Genomic DNA, 23,782 nt, shown 5'->3' with positions numbered 1-23,782 from the left:
ATAATTTTCCATCAGATCAGAAAAAGGATCTCTCCTCTTCTGTGGACACACCATTGTTATAATTACTGCAGGGGAAGGAGGAGGACATGTGGCCAGGGAACGGGGTGGAATTGCCTGTTTTGGAAATATGCCATAATTACCCAGTTGTAGTAAATGTCAAGCCATGTTTTTTGGCACCAGTAATCATCTAACTCTTACAAATGCTGTAAAGATAAATACCTATAAAGATTTAAAAAAACATTAAAAAAATATAAAAAGGTTAAAATAATGAGGACTGTGTAGGACCTATACTCAATGAAACAGATTAATACAATAAAAAGTGCAAGGTTATGCAATTATTAAAAGTTCTTCCGCATCAAAAGGATCCGTTTCCAGAGCCCACGTGAGCAGGCTGAGTACTGTGTCTACCAAATATAAGGGTTCAGACTCTGCTCAGTGATAATAAATACCTTTAAAATTGAAATATAATAATAATAATTTAGTAATTTTTTTAACCTGTGAACTGAAGGCTTCTCAGGTAAGCCCAAGAGGTATATGAATACTGAGCTGGTTTTGTTATTAGGAATACAGAGAAGTGACTCTGACTTCATAACCAATGAAGAAGATACTGAAAAGGAATTTTCAAAATTAAGTACCTGTTTGGTGCCTTGCTAGTCTAGAAGCAAGATAAAATTGCAGAAGAGGCTTCTCAAGTAACTTATATACCTGTGCCATAAGCTACCACAGCTCCTGAGGGATGAGAAGCAAGTCCTCCAAATGCGTGTATCAGACTGCATGCCGCCGTCACCGGACCCTGCACGCCACTTACAGACCTTGCAGAATTTAATTTTGCAGGCCGGTACACCTAGGTGACACTGGTCCAGCCTGTTGGTTTGCGTTTGTTTATTTCATGTCCCTCAGGAAAGACAAGACTTCATATGGGATACGTCTGCCGTGAAATGGAGCTCTGTTATGAAAACACAAAGGATGAGCAGTTGCTCAAGTATTTCCACTAAATATTTTCAGGCAGTTCTCTTGTTAAGGCATAGTTGTTTATTACAAGTCAACTTTTTTTTTTTTTTTAATTTAAGTGCTCTATGACAAATCTGAAAGCAGCTTAAATGTTAGTGCAATATTGATATATTTTTTACATGTTTCAAGTAGTTTGCTACAAATAATTCTGACTGAAATGGAGCGTCACTTCTGGAAAATGTAGTATGGTAATGCAGGAAGTTTTCTCTGTATAAAAAGGAAATTAAATCCTTTGTGCCAAATGCATTTAGATTCTAGATATTTTTCAGGTTTGGTGACACCAACCAAAACTGAGAACTATTTATGTGAGAGTGAATTAACCTGCATAACAAGCATCCCATTGTTTAACTAGAGAGAATAACAAGAATGTATAGCAACCTAAGACACGAATTATGTGTTACTTATGGTTTTGTGCAGAGTATGTTACCAGTAGTGTATTTGTCATGGGAAGAAAAGCCTCAGCTATGAATTCTCACCTGAAAAGGCAGTTTTAAATTTGAATTAATATTAAAGGAGTCAACAGTATTTGTTTTTAACTTCAAAATAACTCTGACTGAGGAAGCAAATTGGCAAGAATTAAACAAGGAGCATTAATCCATGCCTGTATTGCAAAAAAACTCATCTCACAAAACTATCCTGAAAACCAGTAACTTTACCACAGTGCAGTACAATTTAAATTTATTTAAAAACTCTCTTACGTTGTTCCTTTCACCAATCTAAAACACAGTACATGTTTCAGGGGCAATTTTAACTTAATTTTCCAATTCTACCCTCAGCAAGTGAGACTACAAACCATTACACTATTAACACCTTGAAAACTGAGTACATTAAGTTCAATAGGATAAAATGCTGAAGTGCTCAATTTGTCAAACAACAATCACCATCTTGCATCTCTAATTCCCTTCCCACATAGCGTGGGAGGAAAATCCTGTGTTCTGTAAACATAAAACAGTACCGTGGCAATGACAGAGAGAAATATCTCCTTTTTTTCCTTTTTTTATCTCAGTGACCTTTCTCCCATAGAAGAGAAATTGCACCACAACCTACATTTCAGATGTAACATACTCAAAGCTTTATTTCATGACACATAACGCTTGTTAAAACTTGAACTGATAAAAACTCACCGTCCTTTTCTCTGTGCTGCCCTTGTGACGACACTCAAACAAGCTTCACAGGTGACTGATAATAATCACAAAATCTACTATGTGCTCTTTTCCAGCTCTTCCATTCGTTGTGCAACACATCGGGTTCACAGCATTGGTATCTTCTCATAAAAACTGCCATCTAATAAGCTATGTTTAAAACAAAATCCAACTCCAATCCAGTTTGTTATTTGTCAAAAAAATCCTACAGTATTGACCTTTTTCCACGGGAAAAACTACCCAATGCCTTTTTTGCTAATTGCAAAGCTTTGACCTGTCTTTTACAACCAACATAATAATTTAAATTCCAAATCCACACAATCTTAAAAAAAATTAGTTCCTGCTATTTCTCTTATTCAATTGTTCAAATTAAGTTTATGCCACAGCTTCCACCCTTAGTTTCCAGCTAGAAAACCTGCTACTTCTCATTAGTACCTACACACTAACATCCTGCTTTTGTTGACTCTGCAGTAGCTGTTACCCTTTTAAGTTATACTGCGACATTTGAGACTTAACAAAATAAATGAAACTAGAGGCACAAAACATGGACTGAAAAGTCAAACTTCCCTGCCCCATTAATTTCTTTGTCCGCTTTATCTATCACATAAACCAACAGATGTCAGCAGGTGTTGGGAAACCCCTTTCAATGGGAAGAGTAAAAAACAAGAGTGAAAGAACCAAATAGCCACTGCTGCAACTTACGCCTGTGAAATACGATACACAGTGATAGAACGCAGACAGAAGCAACCAGTTTTCCACACTTACTACTGATAATTAAGAAATGCTTTCTAGACATCGTGTTCAACACAGCTCTTGAATATAATGGCATGGTGAACCTTGATGGTGAATCCTTCTTTCCTCAACCTCAAAACCAAAACAGAATTTCATGTCTCGTGGAATGGAGTTCTGGTCGTTCGAGATGCGCAGACTATTTCATGTTGGAGGCCATCAGAGACTTCTTCAGCAGCTTATACATACTCAAATGATGAAAAACCATAAACCTGCAGGACCTTTCTCATTGCTTACAGTTAGTAAAGAATCTGGAAGTTTTTATGGCTAAATCAGTGGTTCCATGTAAAATTTGAACCATCAGATACATGACTAGCTTACTAAGTGAAAAGGAGTATTATGGGGTACCTGAAGTCTTCAAAATATCCTCTTCAAGGCTGTTCCGGAATACCATCCTTTTTTAGTACTTGGTTGTTTCTGAGAATTGCGCATACTTGTAATTCAGAGGAGCACAAAGATATCTAAAGACTTTACATCTATGAAACTCTTCAGAACTATGAAAAAAACTGTTTTGATTTTATACATGCCGTTTCACAACCTATTACCCAAATGCTATTAGCAATTTACTCAACAAATAGCCATGAAAATTATGATTCTACATATGAATACTTGCTCTGAGAAGTCATAAATCAACAGAAACACAGGTTTAAAAATTTTCAATTTTGAAATTTATTTAGAACTCAGGGGTTAAGCGTGGTAAGTTTCCAATTGTCTGATAATAGCATACCCACGTCACTATCACGGAAATTGCACTAATTCCCTCTGCCCCCCTCCCCCTTAGAAATCTGCAGGTTAGTTTTAACAGCCCGTGGTTTTGCAAATAGTGCGCTCTAGGACACTACTGCATTTCCTGAGTGTTCAAAGCTACTGTATGATACATTAAGCTGAAGGAAAAACAATGAAATTATTATTATTCAGAACTAAACCATCCATTTTACCTTACTGCTGAAGTACAGAATCATAAAATGTGATGTATTTTAACAGGAGATTGTTTTGGAATGCTTAAAAAGGGAGGGGGGAAAAAAGGAAAAAACACCTTTTTTAAAAAAATGACATCCTTTTTACTTCAATTTTAAACGAAATAATTTTTGATGTCAAGTCATTAACCTCAAGACTATTAAAAATGGCCGAAGCACTTGACTCAGACTGAAATGTAGTTGGGACTAAAACATCCATGTCGGTATTCCTTGACCTTTTAGGGAATCCCTAGTGGCTCTAACAAAAGCAGCATAACAGGGAATCTCTGGTTTGTGTTTATCTTTTTAGTTCTCTTGAAAATGAGTTACTAACAGCACTGACCAGAGTGCTTTAAACATAGGATTTCAGACAATTGCCTTGCAATGCACTTCAGCTTTATCGTGCAAAACCAATCTAGACATAAACATCCCCACATTAAACACAATAAATTGTGCCGAAGTCTGTGATGTGAATAAACGTCAGCTAACCTATCAACACACTGACAAACGTCAGCTTGTCTATCAAGCATCGTTCAAGCCCAGAGTAAAATTTCATTTGTCAGGACTCGACTCCTCCATGGGCAGGCTGCATAGTCTATGTAAGTTACTAGCTTTTGTCCAGAAAAAAAATCTCTTCAAAGTTGTATTTACGTTGGCAAACAGGTTTAGAGGTGAGTTTCAGCCCTCTAAATTCACCATGATTTAATACATAGATAAAACGGTCCCACCACCTGTCAGTGGGATTTTTCCATGAAAACCACAACCACCTCTTGATCAAAACAAAGCTGAAGCAGTGGCAGCTGATGGAAACGCTAACTACATTTTCCTCGCATCATTTTTTATGATGCATTAGATTTATTCTCATTCACAGATGATTTTGGCAGAAGGGTTCTTCAGGCTGCGGCTGAACAAAAAGCAACTTCTTGCCTCAAGTTTATTTCTTTTTTCTTGATAGAAACTTGTTTTGAAGAAAGAACTGATAGTAGTATAGGCAACTACCAGCAAGAACTACCAAGAGATGATGTGCTCCATTCTAGTATGATGTCAGTGGCTTGCCAATCCTTTTCCCCTAAAGTATTTGTAAAAACATTGGAAATACCTATGAAATTTATAAAACAGCTCCTTAAACATCTGCTTAATGCCCTTTCCTTCAAATATAGAAGACCTCCACATTTCAGGGTCTTTTTCTGTGGATACAAGGGAGAGGTCGAAGAAGAGGTAAGAGATAGGGTAACTGCTATCTTGTCAGTTGCTGTGTTACAAAATTTAAATGACTACTACTCTAAAGATTAAATACAGGCTTTACATAACCAATCACAACAATGGAAATAAACCATAACTGAAACCATATAAAATCCGTATCAGGTCAAGTGACAGTACATTAAGAATAACCTTATATGTTATACAGAAGATAATATACACAGATTGTAACAGTTATTTTTTCCCCTTAAAAGCCACTGTCAGTAGGATCACAGTCTTACATACAGACAAGTGACTTAAATATTTGTAATTACTGATGGGGAAAATTTAGGTTATAAAAGAAAAATGTATCAAGCACACCTTTACGCATGTCTACACTATGATTTAAATTAAAAGCCTTAAGCATTCTCCTACATACTCCACTTTCAACCTAAATGGAATATCGCTGTCGGTATACAAACCTTAGGGAGGGCACTTCTAGTCTAGTTAGTATAAGTACGCTAAAGGACAGCTATCTTACAAAGGAGATTAAGTTCAGATGTTTAGAAACCTTAACAATAAGAGAAAGTTAGAAACCCTAAACAGCTACTCGTATTTAACTATAATTACCTTTTAGAGAGCATTTGACTAAACTCCGGTATTTTCTATGGTCGTCGTATTAAAAGAAAGTTCTACCACACCTAAAGGATAAGGCATAGCCATCTACTAATTGGCATATTTGTTTATTTGTCTCAGTTTGTGAAAAGGTCCTTATTTGTGTAAGCAGCAAAACAAACTTCAACTGAATGATTGCTATATGCAAAAGGACTGAAGGCAATTGCCTCTGCAGTGAACTTTACCGTTCTCAACAGCACACACGCAACATGCTATCTGAAAAAAGTTACTAACTGAACTACATGTATTAAATACTGAAAAAAGTTTTACATTTTTTTATTATAATTTATTTTATTTAACAATCTAAGAAGTTTGCAGCCATCAGAAGTTCCAGTGCAATTTCAGGTGCAATTGGGAATTCAGGAATCTCCGTAGAGCTGTTAGTATAGCGGACCTTGTAGGTGAAATACATGCATACTTTGGATAGGACATGGGATGGGATCTCTCTGAAATTCACCTCATTTGTTTCATTTTCTGCAAACTGTCCTGTAGAGAAAACAAAAACAAACAAACCAAACAAAAACAAAACACCAAACCAAAAGTCAGAATCTCAATTCACTGCAAAATGAAACGCTTTACCATCTAATACAACACATTCTAGAGAGACTCACATAAGTCCCATATCACTGGGTATTAGATTCTTCAGTGTAAAGCTGGATGACACATGCACAACCCTCAAGAATATTAAGATCCCCTGCATTACAAAATGCTTATTTTGGCTAGAGCCTACTAACAATATTCTGAACAACTACACCAGAAATTTATGTTTAATTCTGATGCTTCCTTGATAGGTACTCTGAAACTGTAGTGTGCTCAGCTCTAAAGGTCACAGTAACAACATTTTAAAAAAAAAAAAGTATCAATCCAAATTTCTAGCTGTCTTACCCAAGGGAAAAAAAGAAAGTTTATAGATGTTCTGTATCTGTATATGCACACTTATCAGTAGTCTCCTCTGTGATCCCACTGGTTTTGAATTTCTCAAATTTGACAGAGGGTTGAAATTTATCTAAAGCTCAAATCTCAAAACCCAAGTGCATTTGAAATTAGCTTTCTATAGTGCCTTTAAGCATGGAGCTTGGATGATATGAAGTCATCCTGTGGTTAGCCCCACAGCCTTCCTACTGTTATCTTTGTCCCTCTTTTCCTCATCTCTCTGGACTTTCAACTCATTAAACTGAAAAATGATACAAAAAACACTAACATGTACTCCACATTTATGGGAGACCTAGCAATGTTTGGCTCCCACTATTTCTATAGGAATCCTGTTCTAACTACAAAGCAAATTTATTTAATTCAATTTACTAATGCCTACACATATTTGTGTAGAAATATCTGCATGCACTGAAGCCAATTCAGCTTGAATTCTAGCACAGGAACAGTAGGAAGCATTGGAAGAAAAGTTAGTGTATTGGCAATCTCACGGTACTGAAATAGGGAACACTTACACATCAGTGAAATTATGACCTACTGAACTAGACAGCAAGAGTACTTTTCCTTGTGAACCCATTTATCTTGCTAATTTTTATACAAAACATTCTTGAATGCTGACTCCTTTGCAGTCAGTTTTCTAGCCCTCTAAGCAGGCTACTTCACCTTTTATTCCTTCACATTGTTTGTGGAACAAATTCAAAGCAGGTCTTATAACTGCTCTTCCTCTCACATGTCTGGGAGGCTGACATGGAGTGGATCAGACACAACAGACCTCCTACATATTTTCAAATGCAATGCTTACAGTGACATTTAGCAGAACATTAAGCTGAGGATTTTAATTGCTGTTTGCCCAACTACTATTAATTAATTGAAAATATATTAAGCAAACAGATCTCTCCCGTAATCCTTCTCACCAGAATCTAAAAGAGAATATAAGAATGACCAAAGCCCCATGTCACCTACTGCCCACCCCTCAAGTGGCCAGAGCTACACATACAGGATGAAGGTACAGAAGAGGGAAAGCACATAGGTTAACTTCTCCCTGTTCTCTCCTCCACCCTTTTGGTCCTCAAGAATTAGTTCAGACACTTCTTAAACCAGAGGTAGTCTCACATATTCAGCAACAGAGGAGATCCTTCTCTTCTATAACTTAAGCTAACTTTTGTCATTAAGGTCAGGAACTCCTTGCCATAGGATCTCGTGAACACGTTGTGGCCCAAGCCCCAGTAGGGAGCTAAGCACCACACAGCCACTTCCTCACCTCCCCCTAGAGTGGACAAGGGAAGAGGAACAGAAGACTAAAAGCAAGAAAACTCATGGGTTGAGATAAAAAATATTGTTAATAAGCGAAACACAAGTGGAAGAATAGAAAGGGACAAAACAACTGATGCAAAGGTAACCACCCACCACCTCCCACAGGCAGACTGATGGCAGCCAGTTCCAAGACAAAAGATGGATCCCTAGCCCCCTCCTCTCCCTTTCTGCTTCTGAGCATGACATTATATGGCATGCAATGTCTCTTTGGTTAGTTTGGGTTGTCTGCCTTGTTGTGTTAGTTTGGGTCATCTGCCTCCCAACCTCTTGCACACTCCCCTCTGTATTCACTGGGTGGGGGGAAGAGTGAGAAATAGAGAAGGCCTGGACATTGCGCAAACACTGTTCAGCAACAGCTAAAACACTGGTGTGTTATCGGCATTGTTTTGGTCACAAATGTAAACCACAGAACCACACAACCTGCTATGGAGAAAATTAACTCCATACCAGCCAGACCCAGTACAGAACACTAAAAGTTTCGCCATGGAGGTGGCCATGAAGAACTACCAGATCTTGTTTGTTTTGAACTTGATATCCACACATTTCAAGTTCTCGTACCATGGGAAACTGGAGTAACGGCACTGTAAGACTGCTAACTGACCAAAGGAGACAGAGTCCGATTTTATGTCTGGGAGCACAACACCCCACAGAGCTGGACTGTTCCACCGGAAAGAGGAACTAGGCAGGATCTGGAAAAGTTATAATTTATTCCAACTTTCACTCGCTGCATGTCATGAATTCAAACTGTCCAAAGGCAAAAACAAAGGGCGTGAAGGAACGAACTGTTTTGTACCTACCTGGTCCACTCAACATAGCTTTTATTGTTCCTGATGTTAATGCATGCTCTCTTTTTACAATGAACTCATGGCCATCAGAAGATATTAACTTCACATACATAGCATCTGGGCCCTCACACCCACCGTATGTTTTCTCTTCTCCATCTATAATGGAAAACAGGTTAACAGTTTCAGAACACAATGACTGGTTCACATCACTAAGAATGCAAACTGCAGTCTTTTCTATGACTACGTTTGCAAACTGAAGAACCCGACAGAACCAGAAATGAGAGAAGCATTTCACATGTTTGAAGACAGCTTCTCTGAAGCGCCCAGCAATCTGTTTTAAAGCAAGAATTTTTGCAGAAGTAGGAATTTTTTTATTAACATCTCTCATTTCTCCATCACCAAATTCTGACATGATCTTTAAAATCTACGTAGGGATGAAATTTTATTTTAGACACTCTCAAGTGAATTGAACATGCTACTTCTTCCCTCCATAAGGCTACAGCCACATTTATCATACTAGTACTTACTAAAAGTTACCTAAATACATACTCAATGTTTAAAAATACAGACTACAAGGAAAAAAAGCATTTTTTGAAGCACAGGTAAGAATAAAACCAGTCGGTATTCCTGTACTGAAAAATGACATGAAATAAGATTCATCCTCCCTCACTGTCCAGCCAGACCTGGAACCACACAGCGTTAGTGCACAGCCTTTGTTGTGACTTTTGGTGCAAAACCGTGAAAGTACGGAAGCGCTACAACCAAGGAAATTTGGAAATTCCCCCCACAGCAGTTTTGACTGTGCTTTTTCCATTTCCCTTCTCCGTTCTGTCTCACTATATCCCTCCTCTGTACTTCATTTCTCTAGACGCCCTTATCCCCCTTCTCATTTTGTTTGTTCATTTATTCTCTCCTAACAGCGCTATCTTTAGAAGTTGAAAAAAACGTTACTGTTGCCACCACTGTACTGTTCATGCTGTGCAGTCTTAACAGTTTCCCCATCTTGCACCTGTCTTGTCTATTCAGGCTCTCTGGGGCAGGAACCACTGACTGCTTGGTGCCTGTACAGTGCACCATGGCTCTCTGTAGTAGGTCTTTCTACGTTCCTATAAACTCTTTATTACTTAAGACTGCAGTAATATTAAAATATTTTGGAAAAAATGAGTGTAAAAAGCCCCACCCCACTAAATATACAAATCCTATCAAATTCAAACTGGAAGGTTAATGCCTTCTTTTAAATATTGTATTTTCTAAGGGACTAATATAGCAAGTATTGCTAGAATACCATTTAAAAATACTTGAATTTGACACTGTACATAAAATTTGATTTTCAGAACAGTATTAATCTTGACAGAAAGTTAAAAATGAAAGTCCTGGAAGCTTTTCCACCTTGGAAAAGTATAACAGAAGAGATCTCTATGCTTCTAGAAAAGTAATATACAGCCACTACTTCATAATTACATGCAGAAGTACAGAAGATAAAACAGATACAGACTACAAACTTGACGATTTATGTGATTGTTGTTTCTCCTTCTGACAAAACAAAGGATAGAAATTATATTTATTGGAATAAGTACCTTGCATTGTAGCTAGCGTTACAGCAAATATAACATTCCCCCAATCAATTAAGTTGCTTTGTGAATTGGAAGTTAAAATTTAATTACCATGTAGTTACTGCCAATTTAAATAAAGTACTGCCAGTGCCAAACATGCTAAAATATATTCACAAAAAGTATAAATAAAACCAGAATCTGTCCAATTTTTCTTCATTAACCAGTCATTTGTAGAGGCAGATACGAGTTTCAGACATTCAGTCAGATCACACACTGATGTAATTTTACAGAAATCAGTCCTTATTATGATCTCTTAGCCAGAACTCAACAGGCTGACCGTAGTATATAGTGAAATTTTCTTGTCCACTATCTAAAAGTTTAGTGCTATAAAAGTCTAAAGGCATCCTATTTGAGCATGTACATTTTCAGCACTACACGTATTAAGCAAGTGAAATTTATTGTTAGAATAATACACTCTGAACAATTCTTTCAACAAATGAACAGTCACTTGAGAAAATCCTCCTAAAAAACATCTGTAGAAAGTTCCATTAACTTTTGAGGCTACAAGAAAAACAGTGACAAGATCAACATTTACATTTAAAGTCTTAAAATCCTCCTCCTCTACTGATGCAAGAGAGAAAATGCTTCACATTATAGGAAACAAAAAAACCCTCTAAGATTAACTTACCCATTCTCTTCTTATAAAAATTTTTTTCTTTTCAACAGCAGCTTTTGCAATAGGAGCGTCTGAAAAAACACAAGTGGCAATATTTTCAGTCAGTGGTACAATTTCTTAAGTCAAATTTAGTTATTAGCCTTTATGTTATCAGAAATATTCTTCAGAAAAGAATACGATGATACACAGCATGAAACGTTGATGAGCATCGTTACGTTTTGAAACTTACCTTTGCTGTCCAGAGATTGCTACCATATTCAAGAATCTCTGAAGTTCAGCTTACTTTGTAAAGAAGTTGTTCCCCTAAACTTTTCGAAGACCTGTGACTATAAAGCTAGTTATTTGAGGAGCCTTAGGACTTTTATCACTATGGACAACATCCATGCAATGGTATTGTGGAGGTAAAGAAATCAAGTTTTGCCACAACACAAAAAGAACTTTAGAGACTGAATGGCTTGTCTACAGAGGTAAAAAAAAAAGTCAGAGAGCAGTTCAAGATGCGGTGGTTGTCCTGACATTCAGAGGGACCTTGACAAGCTGGAGAAAGGTGCCAACCGGAAACCTATGAAGCTCGTCAAAGGGAACGGTAAAACCGTGTACGTTGGGCAGAATTACCCCAGGCACCTCTACCAGCTGGGGGCTGGTCATCTGGAAAGCAGCTTTGCAAAAAAAGACCTGGGCATGCTGGTGGACACCAAGTTGAACATGAGCCACCAACGTGCCCTTGCAAAAAAGGTGGCCAACAGCACCCTGGGCTGTATTAGGAGGACTGTTGCCAGCAGGTTGAGGCAGGTGATCCTGCCCCTCCACTCAGCTCTAGTAGGACAAGTCTGGAGTGCCAGGTCTAGCTCTGGGCTCCCCAGCACATGCCAGACTCTACTGAGTCCTGCAAAGGGCCACAAAGATGACCGAGGGATTGGAGCACCTGCCATATGAGGAGAGGCTGAGAAAACTGGGGTTGTTTAGGTGGGAGAAGAGAAGGCTCAGGCATCAGTCTAATCAGTGTGCACTAAATACCTGGCCTCCAACCTGTCCTTCCCAGAAGACTGACAGTTCCTGATACAGCCACCAATGTCACCTAGATAATCTACTTCAGACATTTAATGTAAGTATTCACACGGTAAGGTAACCAGGAGCTTCCATGGCTTATAAACTGACATCCAGCTTGATGCATATGTATTTTGCCATGTAAATGAATCCAAAGAGTTAGGGAAATGGAAGCACTTATTTGCAAAACAAATCCAGTATGGTCACATACAACATGTATTGCTTTATGCTGAACTGCATCTCTGCTGTGGAAAAGAAAACTTTGGAAGAGAAATTTCACCCACCCACCTGCTGTCCTAAAATTCCTTTCCCATCAACAGCTACTCTCCAAACATTAACCCAGCACAAGTCAATGAACTACTGTTGTGTGCCCACAGGTTCAGGAAAACAGCACCAGTGATTCTGGGTGGCTTCCCAGCCAATATCCAGGGTTGGAGGCAGCAAAGAGACTAAAGAATTCTGACAATCCATGTTGTTGCTTCGAAAAGCAATGAGCAACAGCAGAGTCACGAACTGCAATTACTCACTAGAGACAGAACCCAGAGCGGGAAGTGTGAAAAAAACAGAACAGAGACCAGTCCTCCTGTCCCCTCCCCTCCTATGTTTCTGGTAAAAGCTTAGCAAAAAATGTAAGCAAGTTGAGGAGGGAGGTGCAAGATTTGGAGGAAGTTTTACAGAGATCTCTGCATCTCTTCGGAAGATGCAGTTCTTTGCTACTGCTGAGATAGCTCCACTTCTCACCAGCACTTTGGTGCTGAATTGTTCCACCTCCCTTTTTTCACAAGTACTAATATGAAATAGTCTCAATGTTTCCTCAAGCTTTCACAAGGCACTTTATTACATACACCTAATCAAACTACACACACAACACCAATATTTTTTAGCTGTCTGTGGAGAACTGAGCAAAAGGCATCCTCCAATTACACTGGTTTTGTCTTTGAAAGTTACCTTGACTTTATAGAAATATCTTATAAAAGATTTTCCTTCCCCACTGGTATAAGGAACACCTTCACCTGTACTTTTGCAGGTGAAAAGTTCTTAAATACAAGACACATTCAGGAATGCCCTTTGAGAGTTACTTTTTGTACGCTGTCATAGAGATACCTTAACATCGAGTGTTAAATGCCTTTGCCATTTTCAATAATTCCAGGAACTCATCCAAGTAAATTACATTTGGGTCCTGCAACAGCTGTGGCACAAAACCGATGGGATCTTTCACCCTGTTTCAACAGTTTTTGTACATGGGAATCAAGCCTCATATTAGAGAGTATCAGTTGCTCAGAACTGAAGGGATACTTTACATTATTACTTCTACTTCACAGAAGAGGATTGCTTGTGCTGCCTCTTTCTCTAGCCACAAAAACCTTCCCTACACTCCAAAAGAGTAGTGAAACTGCTTATGATTTATAAATAACAATAATGCAAAAAAAAAAAAACCCAGAAGTGATATCATTTTGTGGAGGTACTGGTGACAAAAAAAATGTGCCTTGATTTCCAATCACTAGAAACAGGAATGAAGACAGGCTAATTAGTAGGAATGCAAATATATTAATACCTTCCAAGGTAAAAGCACAACTCGAGGGAGCCAATACATTGAAGTTGCAGAACTGAAAAAAATGCCTACACCAAAATATTAACGCTGTCCCAAAAAATCACAATGAGTATTTTAATTAAATCAAATGAGATGTGCTATCATATGATTAGAGAGGACAAAAAAATACAGTAGTTAACACTTAAAGAAGAAAAAAACTATCAGGCTCAGTGGTCTGAATGCAATTGCATTAAAAAGGAAAAAAGGATTAAAAAATGCAGTAAGCGTTAGCAGATTTAGGACACGCTGGACTAAACCAATACCTAAAAAATGAATCAGTCATTTCCTTGAAAAAAGGAAACTCAAACAAGATGCAATCTGGACTCAGTAAATCATGTGAGCTTAAACAGAATGTGATAAGAGGGTAATCTTAAAATGGGAAAGAAACTTTCTATAAGAATACAATATTACGTTGCAAACATGGAACAATTGGACTAGAGAAGTTATATCAAACTTTTCTTTTTTTAACTGTGCTGCCATAAAAGAATAGGTAGATTTGGATAAGACAGAAGTGGAAAGCTCTGCAGCAAAACAGGAACATAGTATCACACACACACGGGACTGGTCTTAAAAAAACAGCATAGTAGAAGCCACATGAAATAAAACCATATGAAACACAAGATCCCTGCACACAGGGACCGATTCAAGCTTCTTTCATGTAGTCAGGGCTTGTTATTTGGGAGTATATTTGTTCTGTGATCAACTACAAACTGATGCAGCTCTGTTGGGGGTAAAAAAAGGCGGGGAAAGAAGAGGCAAATGCACATCAAGGATTTCTTTGCAACAGAGGTAGGGAAATATAAACATTGTTGCACATAAGCAACAACTTGTCTGGAATACCACACACAATTCTGAATTCCTATTTTCAAGAAAAAGAAGTTCTAATTACAAGAACTACAGACAGGAGCTACTGATATGACGAGCCTGTTGTATAAAAGAAAAATTAGACTTGCTTACTCAGCTTAGCAAAATAAAAGTTGACTGAAGATAAATACAACAATTCATCAAAAGGATAAGCATCAAAGAGGAAGATGCGTGCCAACACTATTCCTCAGTTTAAGTCCAACAAATGAACATACAACAACAACAAAAAAAGAGAGTAAAATTTATACTGCTATTCCAGAATCCAAGTTTGGCCTGAACATAGAACAAAACTAACATTCTATTGCCAAAAGTAGAAGATGCAGAAAGCCTAGCTGCTTTTAACAAAAAGACATCATACATTCCATGATATGACATGTTCCACATCTAAGCAAGGGATACAGTTTGGTTTCACCCAGGGTCTATTCTGATATAACACCGCGTCATTTGTTGTGACAAAAAAGTCTAAAACAGTAATCGTGAATACTCTTAGAAGCATAGATTTACTCCTGACAAAATATGGATAGCAGAGAGCACAGAAAAATCATAGAGCCAATGCAACAAAACAGGAGAAAAGGGAAGAAAACCAAGAAAGCTGGGAAACCTGAAAAACCTAAAAAAGCAATAATAACCTGTTAGCATCTATTGGTTTCTCCTCTGGATCAAGAAGTGTTCAGTGTGTCATGACACTTTATGAAGATTTGAACATATTGCAGTTCTAAAAATATTTTTTTTGAAAAGCATTTGCTTCCTAACAACTACACTCAAGTTACCTGAGACAATATTAAGACAATCTTTCTCAAGCTGCAGCCTATTTTTTCAGCCAACTATCTTACCGGTTCATAAATCTATAGAAAAATAAATGAGAACAGCAAAAGAAATAACTGAAAAATTGGCACAGAAAACATAATATTTATTTTTGATAGAAATCTTGATTTGTTTAACATCCCCAAAAAACATTAAAAAATGCACACAGAAAAGAAATTAGACAGATGAAGGATGTAGAAATCCCTGCCACACATAAGTTATCTCTTGTGTAGACAGTAAAATGACTGCGGAGGGAAGTTTTCTGCACAAAAATTTTTTTCTTCAATTGACAACAGTGCGCCCTTAAGTATTAAATAATAGGTTACAAACAGGAAAGTCAAGTGACCTGGCATGTTGTCCTACCAGAAATTATTTTCTTACAGTGTATTTTCCAATACAGTATTTATTGCAAAACATGTCACTATATTTTTGTTCTGTATAACAAAAAAAATATAAATTACAACATTTGCCAAGACAACATGAAGAGAGAGACTCAGTGAGATTTCTGAAGATGCCTGGTAACTACCTATATTTTAACAACTTTTCTGTATCTTATAGCTGCCCCTGTCTGATTTCGCCAAGACCACACCAATGCAGTGGTAGGGAAGAGAACAATCCAAGTTTTCTGAACACTCAAACGTTTGCCTTTTTTATTATATATTCCTGACCTGACTATTTCAGACTCCTGCAAAGAGCTGCTCTTTTTTGTCGAATTACATTCGCAATTCCATTTCCCCTTCAAGAAGCTAATGTGGCATTACCAATTAGGTAGTTCAGCTCCCTGCCTTTAATCTCAAAAAAGCACGTATATTAGGTATTATTGTTCTCCTGCCTTGCCTCCTTAAAAAAAAGGAAAAGATGAGCAAAACCTGCATTTGTTAAAAGAATGATTACATAAAAAGGTTATGCCACTTCTTAGTCAATGAGGGAGAATACAATACGACTAAAACCAGTGTATTTGGCACAGAAACTTTCCAACCAGTCTAAAAAGGAAGCTCTTGCTGCAGAAAACATAAGATTCTCATTAGATATTAGAGAACTGAAAATTTTCAGAAGTTGCTGGAATATTTACACCTACAAGGTAGAATAGAGCAAAGTATTGTAAAACATGGTGATCAACCTACACAAGGCAAGCGTTCTTGTTAGCGTACTTAAACATCTTATTCTCCTCCTTACAACCCTAAGAAGAAATAGCATGGTATAGTGAGTTTAGTTTGACCTCTTTCCTGCTTCTGCTTCTCTTGAGCATCAAATGCAAGGAAAAAAACCAAAACATGTCCATGAACGTCCCACCTCATTCCCAAAGCTGCCTGCTCATCTCCCAAACTTCCCAGAGTTTCCAGAATATAATTTCCTTGTATATCTTGTACGTTGATGAGACTGGAATAGACTTGAAGGACATACGCTAATTTAACTGAACACATGCAACCCCTGTATGGATTCCAGAACTCCATTGCTTTATTCTGGTTAGCACAGGAAAATTAGATCTGTGCAAACATTTCAAGCACTCAGATTCTGATCCCACAACGATTCTGGTCTAAGGAAATTCAAATGGCTTCCAACTCATTAGCTGCGCAACGCACACACAGCTTTTGTACGCTTCAGCTGGTGACATTTCTGTATTCTACGCCATCAATTTTTGGAAAATGTGGGGCAAATAACACAAATGCCTTCACAATTCCTAGGTTAGTTTAGAAGCCAAATGTGACATTTTCTGGGTGTCATTTGTATATTGGCAAGAATAAACAAAAGCTGCTGTATGTTAAAACAGGAGCCTCCTACTGTTTAATCCTAAATTCTAGTCCTGTTCTTGATCCCACACACTAACTTGTTTAAAAATACCACTCTCCGCTTTAGTATTCATTGTTCAGTACACATCAAAAAATAATTAACGTAAATAAGGATCAAAGCATATTTAGAAAAACCATGAGAGAAAACTGGTATAGTGTGATTCCCGAATCAGCTGATTCGCTATTCCATACTCACAGTCACTATAATTCAAACATTCGGGGGCAAACTGAAGTGTGACAGAAGGTATGCTACAGGTGCATGCTAGTTAAGATAAAAAGATTAAGTAAGCTACCGTGCACAGACTATCAAAGACCTCACATAAAAGATGTTCTTTTCTGATCTACAGAAACTTCCCTTTTCAGTAACTCCACAGAAGGTTTTAATATATTTAAAAAAAAAAAAAAGGGTAGGGGGGTGTTACTGTTTTCTTCCTAATGTAAAATAAAAGCCCTGTACCGTACAGCTCTTGCCATTGGGGAAAATACACTGGTAATGCAAAATTATATAGGGCATGAATTTCCACCCTCTTGTTATAAGCAGCCATCAAAAACTACTGTTATGCAAACTACCCCATAATGACGACAATTAAATTCTGAACCTTTCTAGGTGCAAGAGAACTTGTCAAAATACAGCAAAATTCCTTTATTTTAATCTCACAAAACCCATACTTTTCTGACAAAACTTGAGGGTTTCTTGTAATACACACTGAGAATTACAAAAACCCGGTGAGACATCTGATGCTAAATATACATTTGAAAGATATCCATTTGTCCACACATAAAGCATAAGGGACAGAAGCATGAACACAAATGTATCAGAAAAAAATATGAGGGTGGGAGATAGAAGAAGGTAAAATCATAGAATCAACTGGATCACCCCACTCTACCAATACCAAGTCTTCACATTAAGACTACTTGAAACTACCTAAATCTGTTCATCACCCATTCTAGTATAAAAAAAAGAAGTCTCAAATGGCTTTTTTTCTGATACAACAAGGAAAAAAATTAAATGCTAAAGTACAGAAAGTTTCTACAGATTATCTTAAAGCTCCCAATGTTAATGGGAAATGTTAGCAAAAAATTTATTGACGTAATTTAAACACATTAAAATGCTGAGCTCGAGGTAGAAGTTGTACACTACATGTGCGAAGATGGTAGCCAATATATTACAAAATACTAATTAACACTTATTGTCCTTCTAAGTAACCCTTTGGTTAATAAACATTATTTCTCTCCTAACAGTATTTTCTGTCCTTAGTGTAACAAAGGGAGGAAACTGGAGCACAGAAGGCTTTATACAGAAACATGGGCACAAAGTGTTTTTCAGCCTAAAGGTCTCACACTTGTCTATTTATCTATGTTTTTCTGGCTTGCTTCCAAACTGAACTTTTGCAAGTGATATTCAGCAAACCCAAGTAAACAAGTGGCCTGAGACTATCTAAGTCTCCCTACAGTGCAAGGCTTAACTCACAGTCTACAGTATTAAACATCTGTAATAAAGCTCCTGCACACAGCATTACACTTTGTAAGGTTAAACCGGCCCTCCAGCTTGGCTGCTTAACACCCCTTTTCCTTTCGCACAAATATTTGAAGGCCTCAATAATTTACCAGCGCTCAGCTTCCTTTGCACCAAAGCAGAACCTCCCTCTGAGGCACGCACGGTACCCACAAGCTGGTTTTTCTTACTCCGTGTAACTGCATCACCCTTTTCCGTCACCCTCCCTTCGCTTACCCTCGCCGACCCTCGCCGCTAACGCGCTTCCACCAGCACTTCTCACCTTGGCACAACAACCCCTGGGGGCGCATCCTAAATTCTTTTCGGCCTTAAGTTTTCCCCTTCTCTCTAGGGCCTGGCGTGGGAAGAGGCCGGACGTCATTTGTGCCGGAAAAAGTTTAAGAGCGGTATTTAATTAAAACACCCTTCCGGAAAGCCCCTTTCCCGGCGCCGCCTGGATTTCGAGGGGACCCGCTTTGCTCCTGCAGGCGGGGGAGAGAAACGCGCCCTTCGCCGCCGTCCGGGGAGGTTGAGGGTGGGGGGTGGAGGGTGGGAGAAACGGGACACTTCGACCTGACACGACACCCCAACCTGTCACCGCACCATCCCCCCCACGCCCCCCGCCCCGCGGCCCGGTTCCCCCCCACCCCCCTCCCGCCTCTGGGAGCGGGGCGAGCGCGGCCCGGTCCCCTCCGAGGGGAGGCCGCGGGGTTCCCCTTCCCCACGTCCCGCCGCCCCTCACCCGTCGGCGCCGCTCCCTCCGCCCCGCTCGCAGGGCCCCCGCCGCCTCGGGCCAGCTGCCTCTCAAGCACTTCCGGCGATGTCACAGGCCACTTCCGGCCCGGGCCAAGCGCCCTGCCCTTGGGAGGCGTGGGGGCGCCCGGCTCCCGGCATGCCGCGCGGCGGGGCGCGGGGCATGCCGGGGCGCGTAGTTCCCATGGGGATGGCGGGTGCCGCTCCGCCATGTTGGGAGCGGCGCGGTGGGGGAAGGTGTTGAGGCGGGACTGCCTGGGTAGTGGCACCTGCCCCGGGGCTGGCGGCAGCCGAGGTGCCTGAGGGCTCGCCGCCCCGCCCCGCCCCGCCCGGTGCAGGCGGCGTCCGAAACTCGCTGGGCGCGGGCCCTAATTGCACGGGTCCTAATTGTTCTCGGTCTCGCCGCCTCCCGACTGCCCCCCACGAACGCAACGCTGGCGGGAGCGCCCCTGAATATCTGCCTCAGAGCCCCGCACCGCCCGCAGGGCCGGGGTGCCGCACCACCGGGCGGAGGGTGTCCCCAGCAGCCGGCCGGGTGCGCGGCGGGACCGGGCGGACCCTTCCCGCCGGCGGAACCAAAGCGCGGGGCCACGGGAGGCGGCGGGGGCTCCCGACTGGTGCACCGCCGGGCGCTCTCCCTCCGCCGGCCGCTGCGGGAGGCGGCCCGACATGTTGTGGGTGCTGCTGCTGCGGGCGGCCGCCCGCCGGCCCGCCGCCCCCCCAGCCCCCGCCGCCGCCGCCTCCTGGCTGCGGGGCGCCCCTCACCGCCGGCTCCCGGCCGGCTGCCGCCGCCGGGCCGCCCTGCCCGCCGCCGCGGGGGCCCCGCAGGTTGTGGGGAGGGGGTGGCGGGGACAGGGAGGGCAGAGCAGGGCGGCAGGCCTCGGGGCCGCGGCCAAAACGGGGTTCTAAGAAAGGAACGAAGACTCCGCTCAAGGCACCCCTGGGGTCAGACGGAGGCCTGGCAAGCGCGGGGGTGGGAGTGTCTCCCTGCAGAGCCGTTTGTGACAGGGCTGCAGACTTAATCTTCGTCAGTGGGGCTGCAAATATTTAGTGCTAATTTGGCATATCTAAATGGGAGATTATTAAAACAGTCAAGAAGCGTATCAGTTGGAGTTTGCTTGTGGCACGTGTTGTAGTGTAATCTGACTTTAATCCCTAATTTAAGATGCTGGGAATAGGTTCAGGGCAAGGAGGAACTTTGTGTTCGTATATATACGTATATAGGTATATATTTGTGCATGTGTATATATATAAATATATATTTTAAAAAGCGTATTTTGGTACTGATGTTTCTTGGTCATGTACTACTTTCATCTTTCAGGTGACATCTTTTCAAGGAGTGGCTGTTCGCAACCTTTCAACATCCTCCCCTCATGAACACCCAGAACATGGAAGACTAGTTTATAAAGGAAATTTGGCAAAGGCAGTGTTAGGTATGTGACTTGAAGTGATTTGTATTGCCCTTTTTTTTTTTTTAATTTAACAGTGTTTAATAACTTTAAAATGCAATGTTATAAAAGAGCATCTTGTCCTTTCCAACTCTGGTAAAAACTGGATCCTCTGTACAGCAAAAAAAATGTGGTGTCTGCTTCTACACTTAGGTCTACAGGGAGTTCTGTAGGTACTGTGCATCTCTGTAACCCCTCAGCCTGGTCCTGCTTCGCTTGCAGCCTTCGGAGTGCGAACAAAGATTAGCCGTAACTGCTGTTTATATTCTGTGCACTTTCAAATGTTACTGAAATGTTTCTGAAGTAGACAGATACTATGATGAAATGCACTATCTGTAATGAGACTCTGCTGATCTTTCTTCGACTAGTTAATGTTACAAAGACCTGGTGAAAAGTAATCCATTGGATGTTTTCTGATACATGTTTTTGACATGTGTCTTAAAGAAGGAGTGATTATGCCGTAACATACATACTTATCACAGCATGTTAGACTGCTGGTTCTCATGGTGGTTTGTGGGTGATCCACAACACTGGCTGCTGTCTTTCAGGCTGCACGCAGGATGGCTGCGGAGTACTTGTTAATACTGAATAACCTAGGCTTTTCAAGTTACATATGGTGGGGGATCAAGCAAGCTTCTTTGTAATGCACACTGAACATCAACATTAGTTGTTGATGACAAGAGAAATTCCCAGTCATACCTGTGACGATTACCATTATGTGTGTCCACAACTGGAGTAAAGTTTCTTTTGAAATCACTTTCCTATCTGTGAAGTAAAAGCTTCATAGGTCTGCGTAACAGCTAGTAGCTGACTGCATCATAGAAATAGAGCCAGCTACCAGCTCTGATAAACCCAACACAAATATATAAACAAGTGGCAAGAAGGTAGGGTTGAACTTCCAATGGTTTTTTTGTGAGCTTGAAAAATAAAAGGGAAGTGGATTTTCAGTAACTGCAGCTGTCCAAGTAGTGCCATCAATATATATAGTAGCCAAACATACCTAATCATAGAGATAATTTTACTCATAAATATTAACCTTCATTTTCTTTTGGTCTTGTTCTGTGTAGGTGTGAGGTTTTTTTCTTACTCCACCAGCATATTCAATCTGTTCATGATGCCCTACATCGTGCTCAAAACTGGTATTGGATTTGAAAGCCTGTTTATACAAGCTGCCTTTTATGGGTTGATCGGGTTTTTTACATTTGTAACACCAGTTACTTTGCATGTCCTTACAAAAGGCTATGTGATTCGACTGTATTACAAAGATGAAATGGACACGTATACGGCCATTACATACAATGCAATCTTGGCAGAAAAAGCGACTGTTTTCCATCAGAAAGATGTGAAGATTCCAGACATCACCAAGATGTTTACAACATTTTATGCTAAAACAAAATCAATGCTTGTTAATCCGACGCTTTTCCCGAATCCTCAGGATTATAACCATCTCATGGGCTATGACAAATCCTTTTATTTTAACCTAGAGGAGGAGAAGGAACCTGATGAAAGGAAGTAATTTGAAGATCATGTATGTCACCATTGTTGTTCATGGTGCAGTGCTATATATGTGAAAGAATGTAAGATTCTATTATGTTTTCTGAAGTATCAGATAGCTAGAGTTCCCCAAATGCATTTTGGAATGTATTAAAAAACAACCAACACATTTTTTTAAAACTTGTAAACATTGTGAGAGTTTCTTCAGAGTTAATGACACAAAACATAGTAAAAAAAAAAAAGTATGCTTAGATCTGTGTTGTGCTTGTTTGTTCTTGGCCTGGTTTTTATTGTTAACTATGCAGGAGAACTGTGAAATGCATGGGCTGTGCGGCAATCTCACCATCTCCATTTCAAAAGGAGCCATTCATAGGAAAAAAATTCATCTATACTCATTACCCATCAAGAACGTAGTTAAACTTTTAAGCCTTAAAGATTAATTGTCCTTAGTCCAAAAAGATGGGGCTTTTTCATCAATGCTGCTGGTGGTATGAAAGGAATGGAGATGGCTTTGACTTCCCTTTGTGAGAGCATCGGTAGCCAGTCCGCAGAAAGCAGACAGTTGTTGCCAGTTGGCGTTACAGCCTCCTAGAGGCTTGCAGGCCTCGGGAGAAGATAGGGAGAATGGCTGCCTTGCAATATTCTCTAGCTATGCACAGCTACTCGATGGTTTCTTAAGCTGGAGCCCCACTCCAAGCAACCCTGTCCCCAGCGGTGGAGAACAAGAAGCCTCTCTTTTGTTGGGCAGGGGGAAGCACCTTAGCATCATATTTGCTCTGTGACTATCCTGTTGAAAATGGGCTGTATTTGAACTGACTTAAAGTGCTATCAGCTGGTGGTTAAAATGGGCTCTGTCAGCATTTATGTAAGGTGAGGAAGCAAAAGGGAATCTCCTGTAGAGTACTGTTTAGATCTTGTGCCTTTAAAAAACATACCTCTTGATTTTTAGAGCTCCAAAGGAAGCCACCTTTATCTTAAGTAAAAAGAGGATTAGATCTCTTCCTGTGACTGGAGTGGTTAGTTCTGTACTCTTAAGTATGTGGAAATTGGATTTAAATGTTTTTAGCCCAAGGAAACGTTTGTCACATAAACTGACAGATATTTGTTTTCAAATCATGGAGGTCCTGAATATTTTGAGGCTTAAAAATTACTGCATTAAAAAAAAAAAGCTAAATTCACGTTACTCCTTTTGTATTTGCAGTGCCCTTTCTAATAAGTAAATATGATGCTACTAATTAAGTCATCCTGATACTGCAAATAAAGAGAAAATAATTAGAGCTACCTTTACGGATGTTTGTTAAGTTCTAGCTGAAAAAAAATGTATTGACGAGTCTAAATGTCTTCCAAGACTATTATTTCAGTGTCCTGTCATAGGATGACACTATAGGTCATATTAAAACATCAGTGTTTTTAAGTGTTGTTTTTCAGACTTTTGAAACTGCTCTTGATTTACTTGCTGAGTAATTGAAAAGGAGATCATCCCATT

The 23,782-nt window shown here is 40.0% G+C and overlaps 2 protein-coding genes across 3 annotated transcripts; one reads left to right on the top strand and one right to left on the bottom strand.

Annotated features, from left to right (window-relative positions):
* Positions 1-6,012: 6,012 nt before the first annotated feature.
* Positions 6,013-19,458, bottom strand: ELOC (elongin C). 2 transcript variants are annotated; one of them, XM_064442530.1, is made up of 4 exons: positions 19,344-19,458; positions 11,023-11,081; positions 8,794-8,937; positions 6,013-6,238 (listed from the first exon to the last, which is right to left on the bottom strand). In XM_064442530.1, the coding sequence occupies exons 2-4, from the start codon at positions 11,024-11,026 to the stop codon at positions 6,048-6,050; spliced, it is 339 nt and encodes a 112-aa protein (XP_064298600.1). In that variant the 5' UTR covers positions 11,027-11,081; positions 19,344-19,458; the 3' UTR covers positions 6,013-6,047. The 2 variants fall into 2 exon arrangements, with proteins under 2 accessions (XP_064298600.1, XP_064298601.1); XM_064442531.1 differs by lacking the exon at positions 19,344-19,458 and adding an exon at positions 18,885-18,955.
* Positions 19,459-19,969: 511 nt separating this feature from the next.
* On the top strand, positions 19,970-22,547 carry TMEM70 (transmembrane protein 70). Its single transcript, XM_064442529.1, has 3 exons — positions 19,970-20,182; positions 20,676-20,787; positions 21,870-22,547. Exons 1-3 carry the CDS (start codon positions 20,024-20,026, stop codon positions 22,316-22,318), a joined length of 720 nt encoding a protein of 239 aa, XP_064298599.1. The 5' UTR covers positions 19,970-20,023; the 3' UTR covers positions 22,319-22,547.
* The last annotated feature ends 1,235 nt before the right edge of the window (positions 22,548-23,782 follow it).

Source organism: Phalacrocorax carbo, chromosome 2 (assembly GCF_963921805.1).
Source record: "Phalacrocorax carbo chromosome 2, bPhaCar2.1, whole genome shotgun sequence".
NCBI lineage: Eukaryota > Metazoa > Chordata > Aves > Suliformes > Phalacrocoracidae > Phalacrocorax > Phalacrocorax carbo.
Note: the sequence above shows the minus strand (reverse complement) of the source record. Positions and strands in the feature narration are given on the sequence as shown.